At 28.8% G+C, this 19,441-nt stretch overlaps 3 protein-coding genes and 1 non-coding gene across 4 annotated transcripts; 2 read left to right on the top strand and 2 right to left on the bottom strand.

Moving 5' to 3' along the window:
- The first annotated feature begins 6,642 nt into the window (after positions 1 to 6,642).
- Positions 6,643 to 8,720, top strand: LOC102665574 (protein FD). The gene is made up of 3 exons (XM_006590669.4): positions 6,643 to 7,044; positions 7,659 to 7,736; positions 8,265 to 8,720. The coding sequence occupies exons 1-3, from the start codon at positions 6,793 to 6,795 to the stop codon at positions 8,337 to 8,339; spliced, it is 405 nt and encodes a 134-aa protein (XP_006590732.1). The 5' UTR covers positions 6,643 to 6,792; the 3' UTR covers positions 8,340 to 8,720.
- Positions 8,721 to 11,758: 3,038 nt separating this feature from the next.
- Positions 11,759 to 11,830, top strand: TRNAE-UUC (transfer RNA glutamic acid (anticodon UUC)). Its single transcript has one exon. It is a non-coding gene; the product is annotated as a tRNA-Glu (tRNA).
- A 2,111-nt stretch (positions 11,831 to 13,941) lies between these two features.
- On the bottom strand, positions 13,942 to 14,571 carry LOC100527665 (RING/U-box superfamily protein). Its single transcript, NM_001248737.3, has one exon. The coding sequence runs from the start codon at positions 14,512 to 14,514 to the stop codon at positions 14,116 to 14,118; it is 399 nt and encodes a 132-aa protein (NP_001235666.2). The 5' UTR covers positions 14,515 to 14,571; the 3' UTR covers positions 13,942 to 14,115.
- A 2,732-nt stretch (positions 14,572 to 17,303) lies between these two features.
- LOC100810884 (UPF0434 protein ERGA_CDS_01260) lies at positions 17,304 to 18,433 on the bottom strand. Its single transcript, XM_003537605.4, has 3 exons — positions 18,194 to 18,433; positions 18,032 to 18,086; positions 17,304 to 17,599 (listed from the first exon to the last, which is right to left on the bottom strand). The coding sequence occupies exons 1-3, from the start codon at positions 18,280 to 18,282 to the stop codon at positions 17,465 to 17,467; spliced, it is 279 nt and encodes a 92-aa protein (XP_003537653.1). The 5' UTR covers positions 18,283 to 18,433; the 3' UTR covers positions 17,304 to 17,464.
- Positions 18,434 to 19,441: the final 1,008 nt, after the last annotated feature.

The following is a 19,441-nucleotide window of genomic DNA, read 5'->3' as shown; positions in this document are numbered from 1 at the left end:
TTCGTACCCGATACCCGATAACCCGCGGGTTTAAATTTATTGTCTCATATCCGTACCCGTCGGGTATCAGGTATCCCCGACCCCGTCCCATCCACCATCCAAATTAGAAAAATATTTTTTTTTGTAAAAAAAATATTAAAAATTTGATTTTACAAAAAATAAATTGATTGTTAAATATTTTATTTTTAACTACTTATATATCAATAAATTTATTATAGTGCGTGTGTCTACAAAAATAGTTAAGAAAATAATATTAAATTATGTAAAAAATTTAAAATAAAATTAACTAGTAATAAAATTTTTATGTCTTTGATTAAATTATGCAAAAATTTTAAAGATTTTAAGTGGCGAGGCGGGTTCGGATTCGGGGTCGGGACGAGTCTAGTAATCCCATACCCGTACCCGACTTTTGGTTATCGGGGAAAATCCGAACCCGAACCCATGTCCGGTCAACTCAGATATTACCCATCAAAATCGGAACGGATTCAGGCGATACCCACGAGTACGGGTTTTCTTGCCATGTCTACTCGGAGCCCATGTATCATGTACACCTCCAAAATAAAGAGTCTTGGATATTAGAAAAAACACATCTATATTTAACAAGATTAAGTGAATACCTAAAATTATAATTATTTTATTTCTCTCTTTCCATACATAATTGAAGATTGGAAAAGATTTTTCAAAAATATTTTTCACTTTTTTCTGTCATTCAAAATTTGCATGAGATTTTCATCTCAAATGGCTTCTAAGTGATAAAAGATAGAGGATGAGTTCTTCTTTCCTTTTTATTACTTTCCTCGCGAAAATGATTAAATAGTTGATGAAAAACTAACCACGGAACATAATTGTTCCAAATCCTTTGCTTATGCCTTTACGCGTGTCGAAATGTGGGGATATGCCATTATTGAGTTGAGTATCCTTAAAAAAGAAAAAAAAATAAAGAAAAGAAAAGGGAGAAAAGCCAGATACCATTTCCCTTTATACTACACTGCCACGTAAAAACTGTTAGCGTGGAAAAAGGTTGATAGAAGTGGGAGTGTGCAAACGTGCATTTGAATTGAATGGTGCTTCGGCTTGGCCAAGTGTTGGTCTTCCTAGACATGGTCCTTTTGGAGTACCACTCTGCTTTGCTTCTTTGTTTCCAACCACGTTGGACTCTATGCCCATGCCCATGCCCTAGGGCTTCCTATATATACTCTGTTCACTTCACCCAGCTAATCAAGGATCCAACAGTTACTATCCAATTGGACTTTTTACACCACTGGAGAATACCACATTGTCTGTGCTAGCTGACAAAAATCCATTATATGGGCTGTGACAAAAGATTTGATTCTAATTCTAGCTAATGTACCAAAAATAATAATAAAAAATGTGTAAATTTATTTTTGTTTCAAAAGAACCGAGCATGTTACGTCCTTTAATTCAAATATTAAAAGTAAAAAAAAAACAAACTTACTTTAAATCCATGTTTTTTATATTATAAAAATTAATTAACATATTACAATATATCTTTAAAATAAAATATATTATTTTTCTAAAAAATAAGACTGTGTCTATCTTTAATTGATATTGATTCTGAACGCCTGTACATTATAGTGCTAGCTAGCTTGATGGGTCTCCATCAATCAAACCATCTATGATGTGAAAGTTTTCGTTAGTATGCATTATTGAAACTTCTTCTAGGCATAGGAAAAACTGCTAGCTATGCATATCCTTCTAGCGAGTAGCGATCATCATTCTGGGCAGTCTCTAATTTTCAACTATTGCTTAATAAATTTGGTAATCACAAACGTTAGTAGAAAGGGAAATAAAAATGTCGCACGATTTGGTTTGATTTTAGGCGTACCAAGTAAGGAAGAAAAAATAGGGAGGGATATTTAAAGGAATTTGTGTCTCCTCTTCATATGGAAAAGATGGGTGAAAAATGGTATGTGAGGGGGGAAGAAGAAAGCAAAAAAGAAGGACTAGTTAGGAGTAAGTAGTAGTAGGTACAAGATGACATGAGGATAGAGATACTTTTACGGGAAAATGAGGTGGGAACAAGCTAAGAACAATGACTGGTTAAAGCAAAAGTGAGTGGGTCCTCAAGTGCAAAGAAAGGATTATGTTTCACGTGGAGTTGTTGCCCAACATTGTGTGATGTGGAAGATATTCACACAGACTAAAAGTAGACACCTGTCCAGTTCTAAGTTGACAAGCTAGGCTCAAACTAATGTTTTGTTTCAACATGGAACACAAATTAAGTTTCTTGTCTAGATAAAAATAAATTACATAAAAAAGTTGTTAAGAAAATAGTTATTTTTTTTAAATAATCTTATTTATACTCACATATTTAATTTGTTGTCATATTTTTGTTTTTCAAATATTTTTTTCAGAAAAAAATTATTTACTATATAACATTAAATCATCATTTATGATAAGTGTATTAACTTTTATAATAATTATTTTAAAAATTATAATAACACTAAATTGTAATTTAATATTATTTTATATTGTTAAATGTCAATATATTATTATTAGAATTTATTTTTATTATTATAATTCTTTTAAATGTTAATATAATATCACTTTAGTATTTAAAAATAATAACAAAACAAATTATTTTCTTTAAAGTTTAAAACGTTACTACATTTACTTTTATAGTATTACACGAGAATATAAATATGGTAATCCACTTACATTCCAGAATGCCTTGACAACAATGTCCACATTTTTCAAATTGAATTTGCCCAATCTTGATAATTCTTGCGTATTTGCTCTTTGTTTTTAATCTTTCATTTTGCTAGTGACGATGTATTGTGGATTTTTTCGGTTGCTAAATAACCTATAAATGCAATTTTTGTTTTTTTCATTTTCTTTGCTGTCTTTACATTTGTATTGAAAAAACGTAGTTATAATTATAAAAAAATACAATAAATGTCACAATTATAATAACAACTTCCATTTCAGTGCATTGCAGTTGCATCTCTCATTGAGCCGCTTGAACTAAAGGGTGCTTAAGCTAGAAAGTAAATGTACCAAACGGATTTAATTTTTAAATTTGTAACTCTGAAAACTTACATCCATTCAAACAGGATCTGAGTTCATGATTTCCCAAGAGGAAGAAACCGGATTAACAAGTTGATAATCCAAAAACAAATATATCTTGAATGAGTCTGAAATCTGAATAGGTGGATCCAGCAAGTTTGGACAGTGTAATTTTTTTATGTACTTTGGCAACTGATGCACGTGTCAAATCAGCGTGTCCTTAAAACATTATGGAGCGGCTCTTCTCGTGGCTCAACAAGTGGATTAACATTAGCCTTTCTTTTATTTTTTTCGAAAGTTGATTTAAACAGATTCGTACAAATCGTGCTAGGGCTAAGTGTACGTTTTTATCATCTGAGAACTGCGACAAAGAGCTCCATACAAAATATATATTACAAAATTCTGTGCAGGCTTTTTGGAGAGTTTATAAAACTCCTTTTGACTACTTTATGATTTTTTTATTAATTTATAAATTATTTTGATCAAATTAAATTTTTTTAATACATTAACTTATTTTAGTAGTTTATAACTTGTTTTTATAGACTACTTATTAATCAATTACGAACTTTTCTTCTTTATCAATTTTATCCGCTCATTAATTTATTTAAAATTCATTTTTATAAGCTATTTGTTTATAACGCACAAACAGTAAAATAATTGTTTCTCACTCAACCAGTTCTTAACTGGCAACGAAATGTGAAACCAAAAGACGATTGCCTCAAATAAATTGTCAATTGAGACAATTGCTAATTATCAATTATTCATACCAAAAGACGAGATGCATGATGAAAAACTTCATTTGCTTAGCTCTATTGCTAAAAAATATATTTTATTAGAGGCAATAGCTTATGATATAAGATTATCTTTAACACGTACCCAAAAAATGTTTTTTTAAAAAAGGCTATATTACAATTTCAATCCTTCTACAATTTTAAATCTATAATTTTAGTCTTCTTATTTTTAAATAAAAATATTTAATTATTCTATTTTAAATAATACTTAATTTTAATCCTTCTATCAGTTATGTTTACGTGAAAAAAAAATGAAAAATAAAAAATGTCTTAATAAATATTGAACTTATTAGTCTTTATTTATAGATAAGACAATAAAAAATTAATACATTTATTTTATTTAGTTAATTATATTATCATTTTTTATGTATCATTAATCTATATTTATTAATTTTTTAAAAAAATTATCAAAATTTATAAATATTTATAAATATTTTACATATAAATCTTTTCAATTTAATTTTATATCATTCTATATATTTTTATTTTGAATATTTTACATTTTTATATTTTACCAATATTTAATTAAATTTCATAAATTAGTATGTAAATTATTTACATGAATTTTTTTAATTGATTTTAATAAATAGATTATTTTTACTCTAATTATTTACATTAAATTATTCATAGAAAATTCAATAAAATATTTATTTTGTTTAGTTAATTATATTAAAATTATTTTTCATGTATCATTAGTTAATAGTTATTAATTTTTTCAAATTATCAAAATTTATAAATTAAAAAGTATTTAATCTGTAAATATTTTTTTATTTTACGTAAATAATTAGAATAAAAATAACTGGTATATTAAAATAAATTTAATATATATATATATATATATATATATATATAAGTAAATTACATGTTAATTTATGAAAAAATAAATTAAAAATTGGTAAAAAAAAATAAAAATATGTAAGCTATTCAAAGTAAAAAGATATAAAATGATATAAAATAAAATTCAAAATATTTATATATTAAATATTTATAAATTTTGATCATTTGAAAAAAAAATTCTCTTGATTAATAATACATAAAAAATAATTATAATACAATTAACTAAACAAACAAAGTGGGTTAATGATTTATTGTCTAGTCTATTAATAAAAAGGTCATGAGTTTAATTTCTCTTAATAGATTTTTTATTTTTTCATTTTATTTAATATTTTTTCACATAAATATCATATCTTAAAATTACTTATTTTGAAAAATACAAAAACTAAATATATTAATTTAGAAATAGAAAAAACAAAATCAAGGACACATTATAATTCCTGCATTTTGTTTGTTCTGTCTCGATCCCATTAAAGTTACTAAGGACTCTGTAATTAAAACAAATCATCAAAGGCTGAACTCATTGTAAATCAATGACTTAACACACTATAATCCTACAAATTACCCACATTAACCCATTGTGATTCCTGCTTTGTCCTTTCTGTGGCTTTGCGGATCTGCACAACCAAAATAAACAATTAAAATGTGAAATTGGGATCTATAATTAATTAAGCGTTCCAAAACTTTATTGATGACATGATTAAAGGTTAAGCAGTTGATTATTTAAACAAGTCTTAAATTCAATTTTGATCTATATTGTTATCGTGTAATTTTGGTCTATACAAAAAAATTATTGCACATTTGTTTATTCACTTTTTTTTTTTATAATTTAGTAATACTGATCCACCGTTTGTTTGTTATTAATTTTTTAACACAAATTAATCACATGGCATCTCATGATAACATGTATGTTGCCATGACATTGACCTCCCTACCACCACATTAATCCAGCCATGTTTAGATATTTTATTCGTTATTATTTATAAGACTTAATTATTTAACTAATCAAGATTATAAAAAAATATTAATTTAATTGATATAAATAAATTTATGTTAAATTTATATTCTTTTAAAACTATTTATGTCATTAATATCTTTTTTCCTTTTTTTTTTACAAACACTTCTCACTCTTCTAGTTAATTGTTTATCAGTACCATTAATTGGAGACAATCTAGTTTAAAGACAATTAATGTTAAATATAATATGAATTGAGTCTTATAAAAAAGAATAAATATCACTTTTAACTTAGGTATTTTAATTAGGAGTTAAAGGAGTATGTGCGAAACAAATGTGAATTTGAGTTTGCTTTAACATAAAAGTTTAATGGACACTTCAAACTCCTATGCAATACATAGAGAAAAGGATTAAGTATGATATAATAAGAATATGGAAATAAAGATAAATGAGAGGTACTGATTGATGTTTAAAATAATGGTTTTGTTAATAAGTATTCTTAGACATTTTTTTATGAACTAAATGGATAAAATATTTACTTTGAAGATCATAAGAACATCTTTAATAAGGATTATTCAATTAAGTTATGTCCATCAAGTCTACTATTATTTTTGCTTTAAGAGTTTTTCATGTTGAAGGTTGAATTTCATGAAAAGAAATTTCAATAACTTGATTTTTGTAAAAAAATTTATTTTTTAATGTCATTTGAGAGAAAAGATTTTTATTTTTTATTTTTTACAAGTAAAATCCAAAAATCTAAATTGGACTCTACCACTAAAGGAAAAATAACAAAAAGCGATCCAAAAATAAAAAATGAATTCTTTCATTGAAGATGTTTTAAGAAAATGTAAAAAAAAAAAATGAACATTCTAATTTTTCATATCCTAATAAAAATACTTGTATTTTTAATTTTTCAACGAATGATCTAAGAATAGTAGTTAATATTTATTTATTTTTAGAATGAAAGTTAGCATTTATTTAAAAATAAAAAAATATTAGCGTATAATTTAAGGAGGATGGGAGGAGAGTGAGCTTAGGGTTTAATTGAGAGTCCCGCGCGTGTCACGTGTGGAGAGTCCGATATGACCACTCACACAAAGTGCAGAGAGGACTGGAAAATATTAAGCAAGCAAGAAAGCATAGTGTAAGAACACAAGTTGAGTGCCCCCCTTCTTTCTTGGCCTCCATGGAAGAGGTGTGGAAAGACATAAACGTGTTTCAAGACTTGACCACCATAGACTCACCAAACATCATACTTTCCTCTGCTTCTTCAGAAACTGGTTTCTCTCTCCCTCACTTCCATTTCCAATCTCAGCCCTCCTCCCAACACCCTCCACCCTCCAACAAAACTTCTGCTCAACCTCCTGCTGCCGACAGAAGAAATAAGCGCATGATCAAGAATCGCGAGTCCGCCGCACGATCTCGTGCTAGAAAACAGGAATATTATATATCTCGCTACTTCCTAATTCTTTTCACCCTCCTATATTATTATATTATTTCTATCATTACAACTACCGATTTAAATTTAATTAATTCAACAAAAAATTAATATTTTATTTTTTCTTACACATTTTTTTATTTAAACAAATAGTTTGAAAATTAATTTGAAATTCATTCAATTCTTAGAACTAATTTATAATGGATTAAAAATTAATTTGATTTAGAATTAATTTTTTGAATCAGTTTTGTTTTAAATTGATTTTCAAACCAATTTAATTATTTAAATATAAAATTAAACCGATTAAAATAATTTAAAGTCAGATGAATTCGATTTTTATACCGAATTAATTTGCACAGCCATAGTAACAACATAACAAACCACATTGTTATAGTCGAAGGACTAGTCATCTTTAATGTTCGACGTGTGTGTGAGCAAGATAGTCTCCAAACAATATTACCCGTGGAAAACAAAAAAATTATTAATAAAAAAAAAACATCACTGTTGCTGAGTGGAACGTATAGATTACGTTATGCAGTTTATATCATTTTCGTTATTTTTTTATTTTATAAAAAAACAATGTTTAACACGTCTCCCCTTTTTCGATTCTTCAGGCTTACACGAATGAACTGGAGCTTGAAGTGGAGCACTTAAAGGAAGAGAATGCAAGGCTCAAAAGACAGCAACAACAGGTATAGTTTAATTATGATTAGAGAAATTACATTCCTATATATTAAGCAGAAAAGTAAAAGGATATCATATCATGTGAAGCAATTAACATAATATTATTTTAGTTTAACTAGTAATTTTGAATTTAGTTATCGAATATGTAGCTTCTTTGAGAGAATTTACTGTCCATAATGTTTCTCCTCTGCTCAAGCATGTGCCCCTAAAAGATACATGTGATCTCTGAAAAAAAAAAGAAGGCGAGAAAAGAGAGAAGAATGCAACTAGATGAAGATGAATAATATTAGGAAGAGAGGTAAAATAACAAAAACTATAATAAGAGAATATTTGTATTTTTGAAAAGGAGTAAGGAAATATCTAGAAAAAACAGTATAAACATAAAATAACTTGTGTTGTTGTTATCCCGCAACGATAACAGTAGTTGTTCATCCTCTTAGTAACAGTAACTATATACAAATATGCTTTGATATGTGGAAGGTGGTGATTAATTGATTTTAGGGGATTATCCCTATACTATTACTATGTGATTGCAGTTGTGTGAAGCCGCATCCAGTGAGCAAAAGAAGAAGGGCACCACCCTATATCGAGCATCTACGGCTCCATTTTGAGGAGTCTCTATTTACTATTTAGTGTCAACGCTCGATCACATGCCCCTGAATCTCCGGTTTACCCTTTTGAATGATGATGATGTAATGGGTTTTGGTGCATTTCTGGATTCGTGGTCGTGACCCTTCCACGTTGAAATCCTCCCTTTATAAAATAAATACGTTAGACAGTGATTTGGGGGAATGTATTTATGAGATAATGAGAAGGAAGAAGAAGAATATATGTGCTTTTGCGTTCCCTGCGGGGGACCTCAACCATAGGAACTTATTTTGATGGGTCTTTATATGGTATTGTCCTCCTAACTAGTTTTGAATTTGACGTCTTGTATTGCAATTTTCTTCTTTATCACTGAACTTTCTTCATGCGGAAAGTAAGCTGTCTGTTTGGTGAACTATCCATTCTTTTTCCTTCAAAAGAAACTATCCATTCTTACCTTGGCTAGCTACCATACCTAAGATTGCTTCACTTATATATTTTTATTATAAGTAATGATATGGAAACACTATTTTAATCTATACACTATATTATAACTAAAATGTTTGGTCTAGCTAGTAGAATTGAACTTGGTTATTTCAAACAAAATTTAGAGGGATAGAAAAAAATTGTAATTGGAGGAGAGATTTTACCAAAAATAATTATTTAGATTTTTTGTTAGATATTAATAATTAATAAAGTTTGTAGATATTTATTTTATACCAATAGGTCAATAATATAGTGACAGATTTTTTTTAAAAAATATTTTGGTAAAATCTATTATTTATTTTTATTTATCTTTTATCTCATCAGTTTATTATTATACTAATAAATGAACTTATTTTATTTTTTAAAAATATTTTCGAAGGTCGCTAGAAATAGTAATTAAGATTATAATGTATTAATTTATTATTTTTAATACTTTAATATAAAAACTAATTATTAACCCATTTCGTATTACGCTAGTCCTTATTTTAAAATTTTAATTTTTTTGTTAATTATTGTTAATTTTTTTTAAACAACGAACAACTGAACAAAAGAACAAAGAGGAAAACAAGCAAATTCCTAGTAAAGGGAGTTCTGCAAGCATATGCTAACAGAAGCTGCCTCAACCGGGAAGGGGAAGATTCTGGGATCTGGAGTTGAATACTTTGATCAAGAGCCAAGCTTTGCCAAGAAGTCAGGGCTTTGGTTCCCCTCACAATACATATGCTTGAAGCATATGGATAAAGACCGAGTATTTGAAGAGTTAGCATAGAGTCTGATCCACTAATGACATTGAGGGAGCCCTAGTGTCATGCTACTTGAAGACCAACCATGATTATTGTTAATATGGAGCCCATTTGCTTTTGAATTGAGTGAAACTCATTTTAATAAAATCATTTTTAAATTATAATATATATTCAATTTTTTTATAAATTCTATATTAAAATATATAGCATTCAGAGTTTAATTAGAATATATTGATATTATTATAATAAAGAGATTATCTTATCATCTAATTTGTGGTTTTCATATATATAATAAGATTGATATATTTACAATATTTGCTTTTAAAATCAAATTTTAATAATATTTAATTATTTATTAGTGTAACTACTAAAGGCGTTAATGTTTTAAATAAAAATTGAGAGATTTTCTTTTACTTTAAAATTTAAAAAAAAAATAGTGATATATGAGACTTTTTAGTTGACATATATAATTTTTTTTTACCTTAAAAAAAATTAATAATAAATAACTTTTTGTTGGTTGAATAGTAGACTTAAAACTTTAGTTTTATTTGCTTTTACTTTTAAGCAGTTTATCATAGGAGGTATATATGATATCAGATAAAAAGTGTAAATAGTAGAAAAATAAATTCTAAAGTTAATTCCAGGTGTTGGTCAAACAAAAAATAGGTGGTGGAGCATAATTTCCGTTGCAAGATGTATGTAACGGATAAGTTGCTATTTGGAACATAATTTCCATTGCTTTGCGGTCCCTTGGAATCATCAGATTCAGCTCCTTCATAATTTGCTGGCTGGGCCTTTTTCTTTGATGCAGTTCAATTTGTGGTTGTGTTTGGGAGGGGCCTAAAAGACGTTTTGTTTTTTTCCTCTCCATTCTTTTATCTAAATATATATCTTCATTTGTGACTCAAGTGTTGTCCACCCAAGAGTGGATGAATACGTTCTTCCACACGTGGGAATGTCCTCAGACTAGCTAATTTATTCACGTAGATCAGGGGTGCTGCCAATTATCAATGTCTCAGATAACATAATAGCTTTTCCAAAAGGCAATTTATTCACGTGCATATAGATCCTTTACCACACCATCAACCCAGGCCCACTAGGTTCCCTCACGCCAACTGTGCTCATTCTTCTAAGCTATATATCACAGTTAACATCAAATTCTGGAAGAAAAAAATGTTGAATGTAAAATTCTCTGATATGCTAAAAATATAATTTACTAAAAAAATACACATAATATCTGTCATCAATCAGTATAAGGATAAAAAGTGAAATTTGAAAGAAAAAAATTAAGACAGAAACATGGTTAATCGAAAAGCTATCTATCATTTTCCTCTCCTAAATTATACTCCTTGCATTCAGTCAAATGCGAGGATAATTTCTACTATAAGAAATTAAATCTGATGCCTTTAATCATCAGGTGTCATCGATGAGTTCAATTAAACTTTGCACTATAGATAAATTCCATTCACTTAAAGAACAAGTTGCCAATTAAACCATGCCTCGTAATTAAACTTGCTCCATTGTTTGAGTATTGCCAGCAATGAATCGTTTGTTATTCTAATATGATATGATTCTCCAAGCAAGCATTATTTTCTGTATGCTTATATTTTCCTCGAACTAACCGACTTCCTCTACGCCCCATCCGAACTTTTCTTTTCATTTCTTTGTTACTTTTGCTATATTTGCATAGGTCTTTTTCTTCCACTCGTTGTTTCATTTCATTTTAATATTCGTTAAAAGTTATAAAGTAAAAGTAACTTTTTCCTCCATAAATTTTATCTCACTACTAAGGACATTTATATCCTATATGGACCTGAGAAAAAAAAAATAAAGAAACAAGAAATAAGATATAAAAGAAGAGAATTAGAAACACTTAAGTCATTTGCTTTTAAAATTATTTCTCATAATTAACACCATTTGCAAAATGAGAAAGAAAAAAAATGACACATTAACTTTTTTTAAGTAACATTATTAGATGACACATCATCAGTATTGTGCTTTAATGATTTGAAAATAAATGGGGTAAAAATTTTAATCTAATTAAAGACTTTTAACGCAATATTTTGTAAGATAAAAGATAAAATTATTGTAAATAAGTTACAGATGTATGCCTTATAATTACATGGTCGCATAAATTTGCTAAAGAAGCATAATTTATCAAGTAGTGACTATCTTAAAAGTTATAATTAAATTGAAAAATGTAACATTAATAAAAATCCGTTGTCGTCCAGCGGTTAGGATATCTGGCTTTCACCCAGGAGACCCGGGTTCGATTCCCGGCAACGGAATACATTTTTTGTTTTGCTTTTTCAAAGCTTTCTTTTTCACTTGACAATTTGACATTGGGTATTAGCAGAAGGCTCTAACGTATACAATCGTTAAATTAGCTGTACCAAGATTATATGAAGATGGCATCCACATTAGTTAATATTTACTTTTTAATCAACTTTGATAGCTCTGAGATTGAGGATGGCTTTTTCTTCGTTAGCATGCGGACTATAGAAGATATTTTCGCAATCCATCCAACTGTTGACTTTTTTCCTCTTTGATTATTTGTCTGTCTATTCGTGTTTCTATAATATCAACATTTTATCTTCACTTTTGAAATACTTCTCTTACACAGTAGACACTGATCAAGAATGGTTTGTGATTATATTTTTATTTAAGGTCTCTGGAGAATTATAATTTATAAATATCGCCAATTTATAATTTATGGGCATGTTCAGGGGGTGATCGTTGTCATGGATGATGAGAGTATGTTATAGTGATCTGTTAATATCAACCAAAGATCTATCATCTATTATGGTCAGGTTTGTATTGCTGCATAATCTTTAATTCTTGCAGCAGTTTTTCTAATTATAAATCTCTTTTTGTCCAGCCGCACGTGATATGTAATTTTACAACATGAGCACACTAATAATGAGCTAAAAATCACATATCTTATCCAAAAATTACTACGTTTTATAGATATATCAAAGAGGAGTACAAACAAAAAATAGTCTAACACACACTTGGTTATTGGTTAAAGTTTATTAGAAATCATATAATCATGAGTGATAGTGTGAAACTTATTAAACAAGAAATAAGATCTACAAGTTAATATAATTTTCAATCAATTTTAATTAATAATAAATAGTGTGTTAGATAATATCTTACGCTAGAGTTTTAAGCCAAAAGATAAGGTGCATACATATTGGGAATTGAATTTTTATTACTAAAATTTAGGTGACTTAAATGTAAAGTGAAAGATTATATTTTACTAGATAAACCTTAATTGAATGGGTATATTAGAAGTTATTTTTGTTTCAACTTTCAAGATAACTTATTTATTATAGTTGGTAGCAATCTTCACTTTAAATAGATAAGAGATTTACTGGAGAAACAATACATAAAGAGGGAGTGTGTGAGAAGATAGATTGTGAAACAAAGTCACTTTGTCGAAAGAAAAATATCTTTGTGTGAATGTTATCATTTCTTGTAACCATTGAGTGAGCTACTCGAGTTTGTAGAGTGATACACTATTTGAGAGGTAAGTTAATCATTCTTGTGATATTGAAAATATCTTTTTGATATAGTTTCATGAACGTAAACAAGAGGTGTCAAACCACGTTGTGTTTATTATTATTTTTAATACAATGTCATCTTTATTGTATTCTCATGATTCTTTGTGGATATGAATAATTTTATTTTGAGAGCTTTGATTATCCAACCATTATTATCATTTTATAAGAAATTATTAGATATTCTGGAAATCACCATTATCTCCTACTAATGATATCATGGATATAAGTAACCAAATAAAAACCATAGCAAGTTTGACTTTTCAACTATGTATCTAACTACAGTATCCTTTAGTGACGTGTCTGTTGGGAGAAAATTGATCGATGCTTCTTAAAGAATGCAATTGCTTTGGTATATGAACCTCGTATCTCTTATGTGCCAATATGCCATGGGGTATTTGATTTATTGAATTAGGTGGTTTTTGTTCCTGCAGATTTATAATTACAAAATGTCACTATGGACAGAGCATTTTGGCATATTATATGAAACTTTTGAGGAACCAGAGAGATTGAAGTGTGTGCTTAAAGTGAATGCAATTGCTTACAATAACTAGAGAATATTCGCCTCTGAAGATCTCTCACTTCTGAAGAAAGAAATTTAGGATGTATCTGCTGAAAATAGAAAGCATCATGCTCAATGAAATGGCCTCAGGAAGTTTTCTATAAATATATCAAGGTTCAGAAATGGACATCGTATATTGAATATTAACTTATTATTGCCTATTATGCAATTCATGATCAAATATTGGGGGATAGATTCTCTTATATGTACAGAAGACATAGTATATCGAAGAGAATCGATCCCACAATAAGGTAAAAGAAAGTGGCAATGTCAATCATTTCCCCTTATGAACATCGACATTTTCATTCATATATAGCAGGCATGATAAGCCATAACAATTTGTTTCAGCTTGCACGAAATCAGATTCACAAGCCTTAAACAAAACTTGAAAGCAAAGCAAGGCTCTGCTTGTAGAAAACTACAAATAGATTCACTGGTGAAACTTAGATCATTACATACCAGCTACATGGAAAGAAGAAAACCATATTAACATCTCTTCAGTGAACATTTCGGCACGATGAGACTTCTCCTCGGCTCCCATTGAGAAACGGCAAAGTGGACACGTCTTGTGGCGACCCTTAAGCCATTTATTTACACAAATCTTATGGAATTTGTGCGAGCAAGGAAGGACACGGATTTCATCTTTGGCCTTTAACCTTGACAAGCACACACAACACCAACTATCCTCATTAAAATTGGATGCTGATGCTGATTCAGATGATTGTTGCTTGTTATTTTGTATATGGCTAGATAGCATGTAACAAGGTAAAGGGGGGGCATCATTGTTCCTTGTTCCCTCAGCTAGGCCAATTAAATTGATGACAAGTGATACCAAGCCTTTGAGAGTCATCTGATTTTTACTGGTAGGGAAGCATATCTATTGAACCCTTAATAAGAAATAAGAGTCGCAACAAATGGTCACACTGTCACAATTATAGTTCTCATTTGGTCATAGATGTTTTGCTTGCTTGGTTTGAAAGGGTGGTTAGATAAGGTTTGTGCGACAATTTCAATCGTCCAAACACAAAAGCGGTTACACCAACATAGGAGTGTTACACTTGACCTAGACACCTGATTCTTTGAGGGAGAATAATGCTATAAAGTATAAACTACCGTATTCCTAACTAAAGTGTAGCACCTAGTGCTTTGTACTATGTGCTTGATTATGCGTTTTTAACAATTTTTTTTCTTCTTATCCCTTGTTATTTCTTACTTTCTTTGTTTTTTCCCCCTCTTTTTATTAATTAGGGATGGCGTTCCATGAAGGCATCATAGCTTGTCGTCCTCAATTGAGAAGTAGAGGTATTTTGATACCCCTAGCCCCTAGGGCACTCATGCTGAATATTTTCACCAAATCTTATACGGGTCTTAGTCAATGAAAACTCATATACTCTTCACTGTGCCCACGTTTAGCGATTAATATGCACAATACTTCGCATATATGAGGATTCTTCTACAATGAGCTTTACACTATGTTTGCTGTAGATGATTTGAAAGGAATGAATTGAGGAGTGAAAGAGAGTAAAAATAGGAATTTTGGTTACTTTGGTTGGCCCGCAAATGAAAAGGAAAAAATAATAATGTGGGACAAAACAATTGTTTTCCATCGTTATACCCGTCAAATGGAACGGAAATTTGCTCGTTGGCATTAGTTTTATGCTTTGAAGTATCGTTTACAGTTGTTTTTAAACAAAATTAAATATATTTTTTGTAACATAAACTAATAAATACAAATTTGATGGTTAAGAAACTAATATAGGAAAAATTTTGTATATCTTTTTTATAAAAAAAATTGTAACATAAATAAATATCAGTTTTATGATTAAAAACTAATATATTAAAATTTACATTTATCTTTTTATTTTTAAATTTCTTAAAAAAAATTATAACAAAACTTTAAAATAATTAACAATTTTATCATAAGAAAAAAATAATAGAGTCAATTTTCTAATTTGTCTAAAAATAATTTTCACATGACATTTAATTCTTCCAATTTTTTTTAATTCATTTAAACAATTTTAAGTATGACCAAACTCAACATTAAGAATTAGTCTCATATCAAAAGGTTGAAACTTATAAAAATACCTCAGAATTTCATAGAAGAAGAAAAAACTACAGTAATTGTAAAAAAAAAACAAGTGAAGAGAAATTTTTCTACTTTTTTTTTATTTCTATTCATCCATCCAGATAATATATCTGCTCCAATCTATTTCTCTTGTATTGCTATCACTCTTTTTGTTTCCTTTTTATTTTACTCATAGTATGAACAAAGCATTTAAAATTTTATCTGCCTTGTTTTAAATTATCTGGGGAATAACATACTAACTCGTGACATTAACTAAAGCGGAAAAATAACTAAATACGTAAATATTGTAAAGATTGGCCGAAGAGATTCCCATATCATGTTAACGATAACTTTTAATAAGTTTAAGCTGTTTTAGCAAAAAATGCACGTCTTGTTAGAAAAAGAAAATGCACACCTGTATTTTTATAAGTAACTTTTTATTCAAAAGAATAAACGGACAAGAATAAAACTCTTGAACATTTAGTGCAAACTGCCAAATCCGCTTGCAATCTCTTCGTTAGTTTTGTTAGGAATTGTTTCTTTGCAAAGATGTGTTATAAAGAAACTATCCTTAACAAAACTACCATAGTGTTGTGACTTCAACCTTTACTTAACATCACATTGCAAAGCAATAAATATATTTAAACAGACACGTCATAATGTCTCTTTGGTATGCCATAAGAAACAAAACGCTGAGTCCTATAATTTACACATGTGCTTTTTTTTTCTTCTTTTTCTGTGGGATCTTTTAAATATCACAATGAGTAATGAACTTATAATAATAACAATAAATATCACATCTGCATAACTAATAACTAATTATGATGGGTAAGTAGGAGTGGGAAAAAAACCGATTCTCATTCAATCAAATTATAACCAAACCTAAATCAAATTAATTTTTTTTTCAAATTAGTTAAAAAAACAGAATAAATTATTTTATAAAACCAATTCAATTAACCGAATTGTTTTTACAAAATCAGTTCGACTAATCGAATTGATTTTCACTTGAATATCTTTTTTTATTTGAAAAACTAGTTCGAAACTGGTTCGACTATTAAAACTAATTTAAAATTGATTAAAAATCAATTCAGTTCATAATCAATTTTTTGAAATCAGTTCAATTTTAAACCAATTTCTAAATCAGTTTGACTATTTGGATATAAAACCAAACCAGTGGACTAGTTTTTGCCCACCCCTATGGGTAAGGTCTCACTTATGGACACAGGTGCAGAAAATTACTTGCAAATTTGATGGAGATGAGTTAGCTTCGTTGTCATTTGAAAAACAGTAATATATAGATCAAGGTTGAAAAGCCTCTTTATGCAAAGCAATTGATATTATACATTTCTATATCAAATACGAAATCCTTATATCTCTTCAATAGAGGTTAGTATCTTAAACACTTCTTATTGAACAAAAACATTATAGTTTTTTTCTTTCTTTACGAAGTTGTGTATCACTACTAAATTTCACACGAGTAATAATAAACCTAGAATCATGTGGTTAGAGAGAGAACTCTCTTAGATACAAATCAACTCTATTCAAACAATAAAGGGAAGGGGAAAATTGAGAGATTTATTTGTCCAGAATTTTTCCATTGTAGGAAAATAAAGAAAAAGAAAATGTTTCTTCACCAAAGTGTAAACAGGGTAACATCTTACTCACACAACATTCCACCACGACCTAGGCTAACAGACAATTGATCATAGAAATTGAAGTCGAAACATCTTACACTTCATCTTAGGCCACTTCTTCCTTGATTCTCTTCATTTACTGCAGATAAATTGGTATCATTATCAGGTTTTGAGGCATCTTCTTCCTCAAGTATCTTCCCATCTCTTGGAACCAAGCATGGTATCCCATTTTTTATCTAACAGGTAAAAAACAAAAAAGAAACATAACTACAGAAGTCATCACCAAAAACTACATGCACATTATTATTTACATGAAAAAAGACACGTCTTGCATAGTTTATGTTTGCTAATGAGCAGTGATATCAGCCATAAGAATTATTATTGGAGGGAGGGATAATTTTTCCCTGTAATAAAAATTTCAACACAAACATTTTATAATTCTTCACAATTCAGAAATTAAAAAAAGAAAAAAGAAAAAAAAGAACCCTTCCCGGGTGAAATTTACAGAAAAAAACATAAATTGTGGAATTTATGAGCTTATACTTGCAGGGACAATTAGAAATTCAGTAACAAAACAACATGGTAGGCAAACAAGCAAGGAACCTTAAAATTCTGAAATGATCAAAAGGAACAGGGAAAATTGAAAGGAAGGAGGAGAAGGAACTGACGGGGAAGGCAACGCCAATAGCATCGCTGATTAAGGAATTTGATTCCTCACAATACCTAAACGAAAAAGAGAGGATTCAAGTTAGGGAAGAAACGCCCAAATCATTCTTTGCAGTAAAAAGTGAAAAGAAAAAATGTATGATAATAAAATTGAGAGGGGAGACCTCAAAGGCTGCTTAGAGAGAGGGCACACGAGGATTTCGGATAGGGTTTTGGCTGCTTTTTGCAGAGCCTCTTTGCTTACTCTCACCATCCCCTTTCAACCTCACTGCTGCTCTCAACTCTCATGGGCTTCACGATACAGTAGACCACTGAAATTATTTTTTTAATTACAAAATGGTCCTTTAATAACTTTTTATATTTGCAAAAGAGACCGTCTTTTCGTCACTCTAGATCTGATCTGAGACTCCATGCATCACTGCCACGGAGCAACATCTTCGATAATGTCAAGAAGTGTTTTTTTTTTTTTTTTTTTTTTTTTAAATTATAGTGTTAAGAAATAACTTGTAAAATTATTTTTAGAATTAAATAAACTGATGATCATTTCCAAAATATTTTTTCTCTCAATTATATATAAAGTTGTAATTATTCCAATTTATATGACTATCTTTATTTTTTACTCTAACTTGGTCTCAATTAGAATATCTTTAAGTTATCATATTGGCAAATTTAGTAGGAGTGGATTTTTTTTTTTTAAAATTACAGATATTAATAGATTTTAAAATTATTACAAGTTATGAATAAGTAGTGTTTAAAAACATGATTTTAGAACATCATGAATTTTTTTATAAAAAAAAATTAAAAAATATGTGTTATGAATCGCAACTTCAAGTATTTTATTTTAAAATAAATTTAAATCATATTTTCAACCACAACTTTGAGTATTTTATATTTATTTTTAAAAAAATTATGATATTCTAAAGTCATGTTTTAAAACACTTAACAAAGTTTTGTTAGTGTTCTAAAACACAACTTATGCATGACGTGTAATATTTTCAAAGTATATCCATTCCTCTAAATTTTTTTTATAAAAACAACCAACTCCCGTAAAAACATCTTTTGCTTTAACTTTGGCTGGAACATCTTTCACTCTACATGTCCAAACATATTTCACTGCTACTTCGATTAGAATATTTTCATCTCAATCTCATCCAAAATATTTTTTGGCTTTGACTAAAGTATTTTTTGCCTTGATCTTGGTTAGAGTACTTTTAATTTGAGCTTGACTACAATATTTTTAGCTTGAGCTTGGTTATTGTGTTTTTAGCTTAGGCTCAATCTATTTACATATTAATCTTAACTAGAATTTTTGGTTGGAGTGTCTTTATTTTGGTCAAAGGAGAAATATGTTTTTCTTAATGTATAATTTATCATGATAAGTTTATTATTTTATAATAATTACCTCAAAAGTA

This window comes from Glycine max, chromosome 11, assembly GCF_000004515.6.
Source record: "Glycine max cultivar Williams 82 chromosome 11, Glycine_max_v4.0, whole genome shotgun sequence".
NCBI lineage: Eukaryota > Viridiplantae > Streptophyta > Magnoliopsida > Fabales > Fabaceae > Glycine > Glycine max.
This window is presented reverse-complemented; position numbering and strand designations above follow the sequence as displayed.

Coding starts and splice junctions, on each gene's coding strand:
- LOC102665574 (XM_006590669.4), top strand. CDS start 6,793: ATGGAAGAGGTGTGGAAAGACATAAACGTGTTTCAAGACTTGACCACC. Junction 7,045..7,658: donor GATCTCGTGCTAGAAAACAG/GAATATTATATA, acceptor TCGATTCTTCAG/GCTTACACGAATGAACTGGA. Junction 7,737..8,264: donor TCAAAAGACAGCAACAACAG/GTATAGTTTAAT, acceptor ATGTGATTGCAG/TTGTGTGAAGCCGCATCCAG.
- LOC100527665 (NM_001248737.3), bottom strand. CDS start 14,514: ATGACTCTCAAAGGCTTGGTATCACTTGTCATCAATTTAATTGGCCTA.
- LOC100810884 (XM_003537605.4), bottom strand. CDS start 18,282: ATGGTGAGAGTAAGCAAAGAGGCTCTGCAAAAAGCAGCCAAAACCCTA. Junction 18,087..18,193: donor CTCTCTAAGCAGCCTTTGAG/GTCTCCCCTCTC, acceptor TTTTTCGTTTAG/GTATTGTGAGGAATCAAATT. Junction 17,600..18,031: donor CTATTGGCGTTGCCTTCCCC/GTCAGTTCCTTC, acceptor TTTACCTGTTAG/ATAAAAAATGGGATACCATG.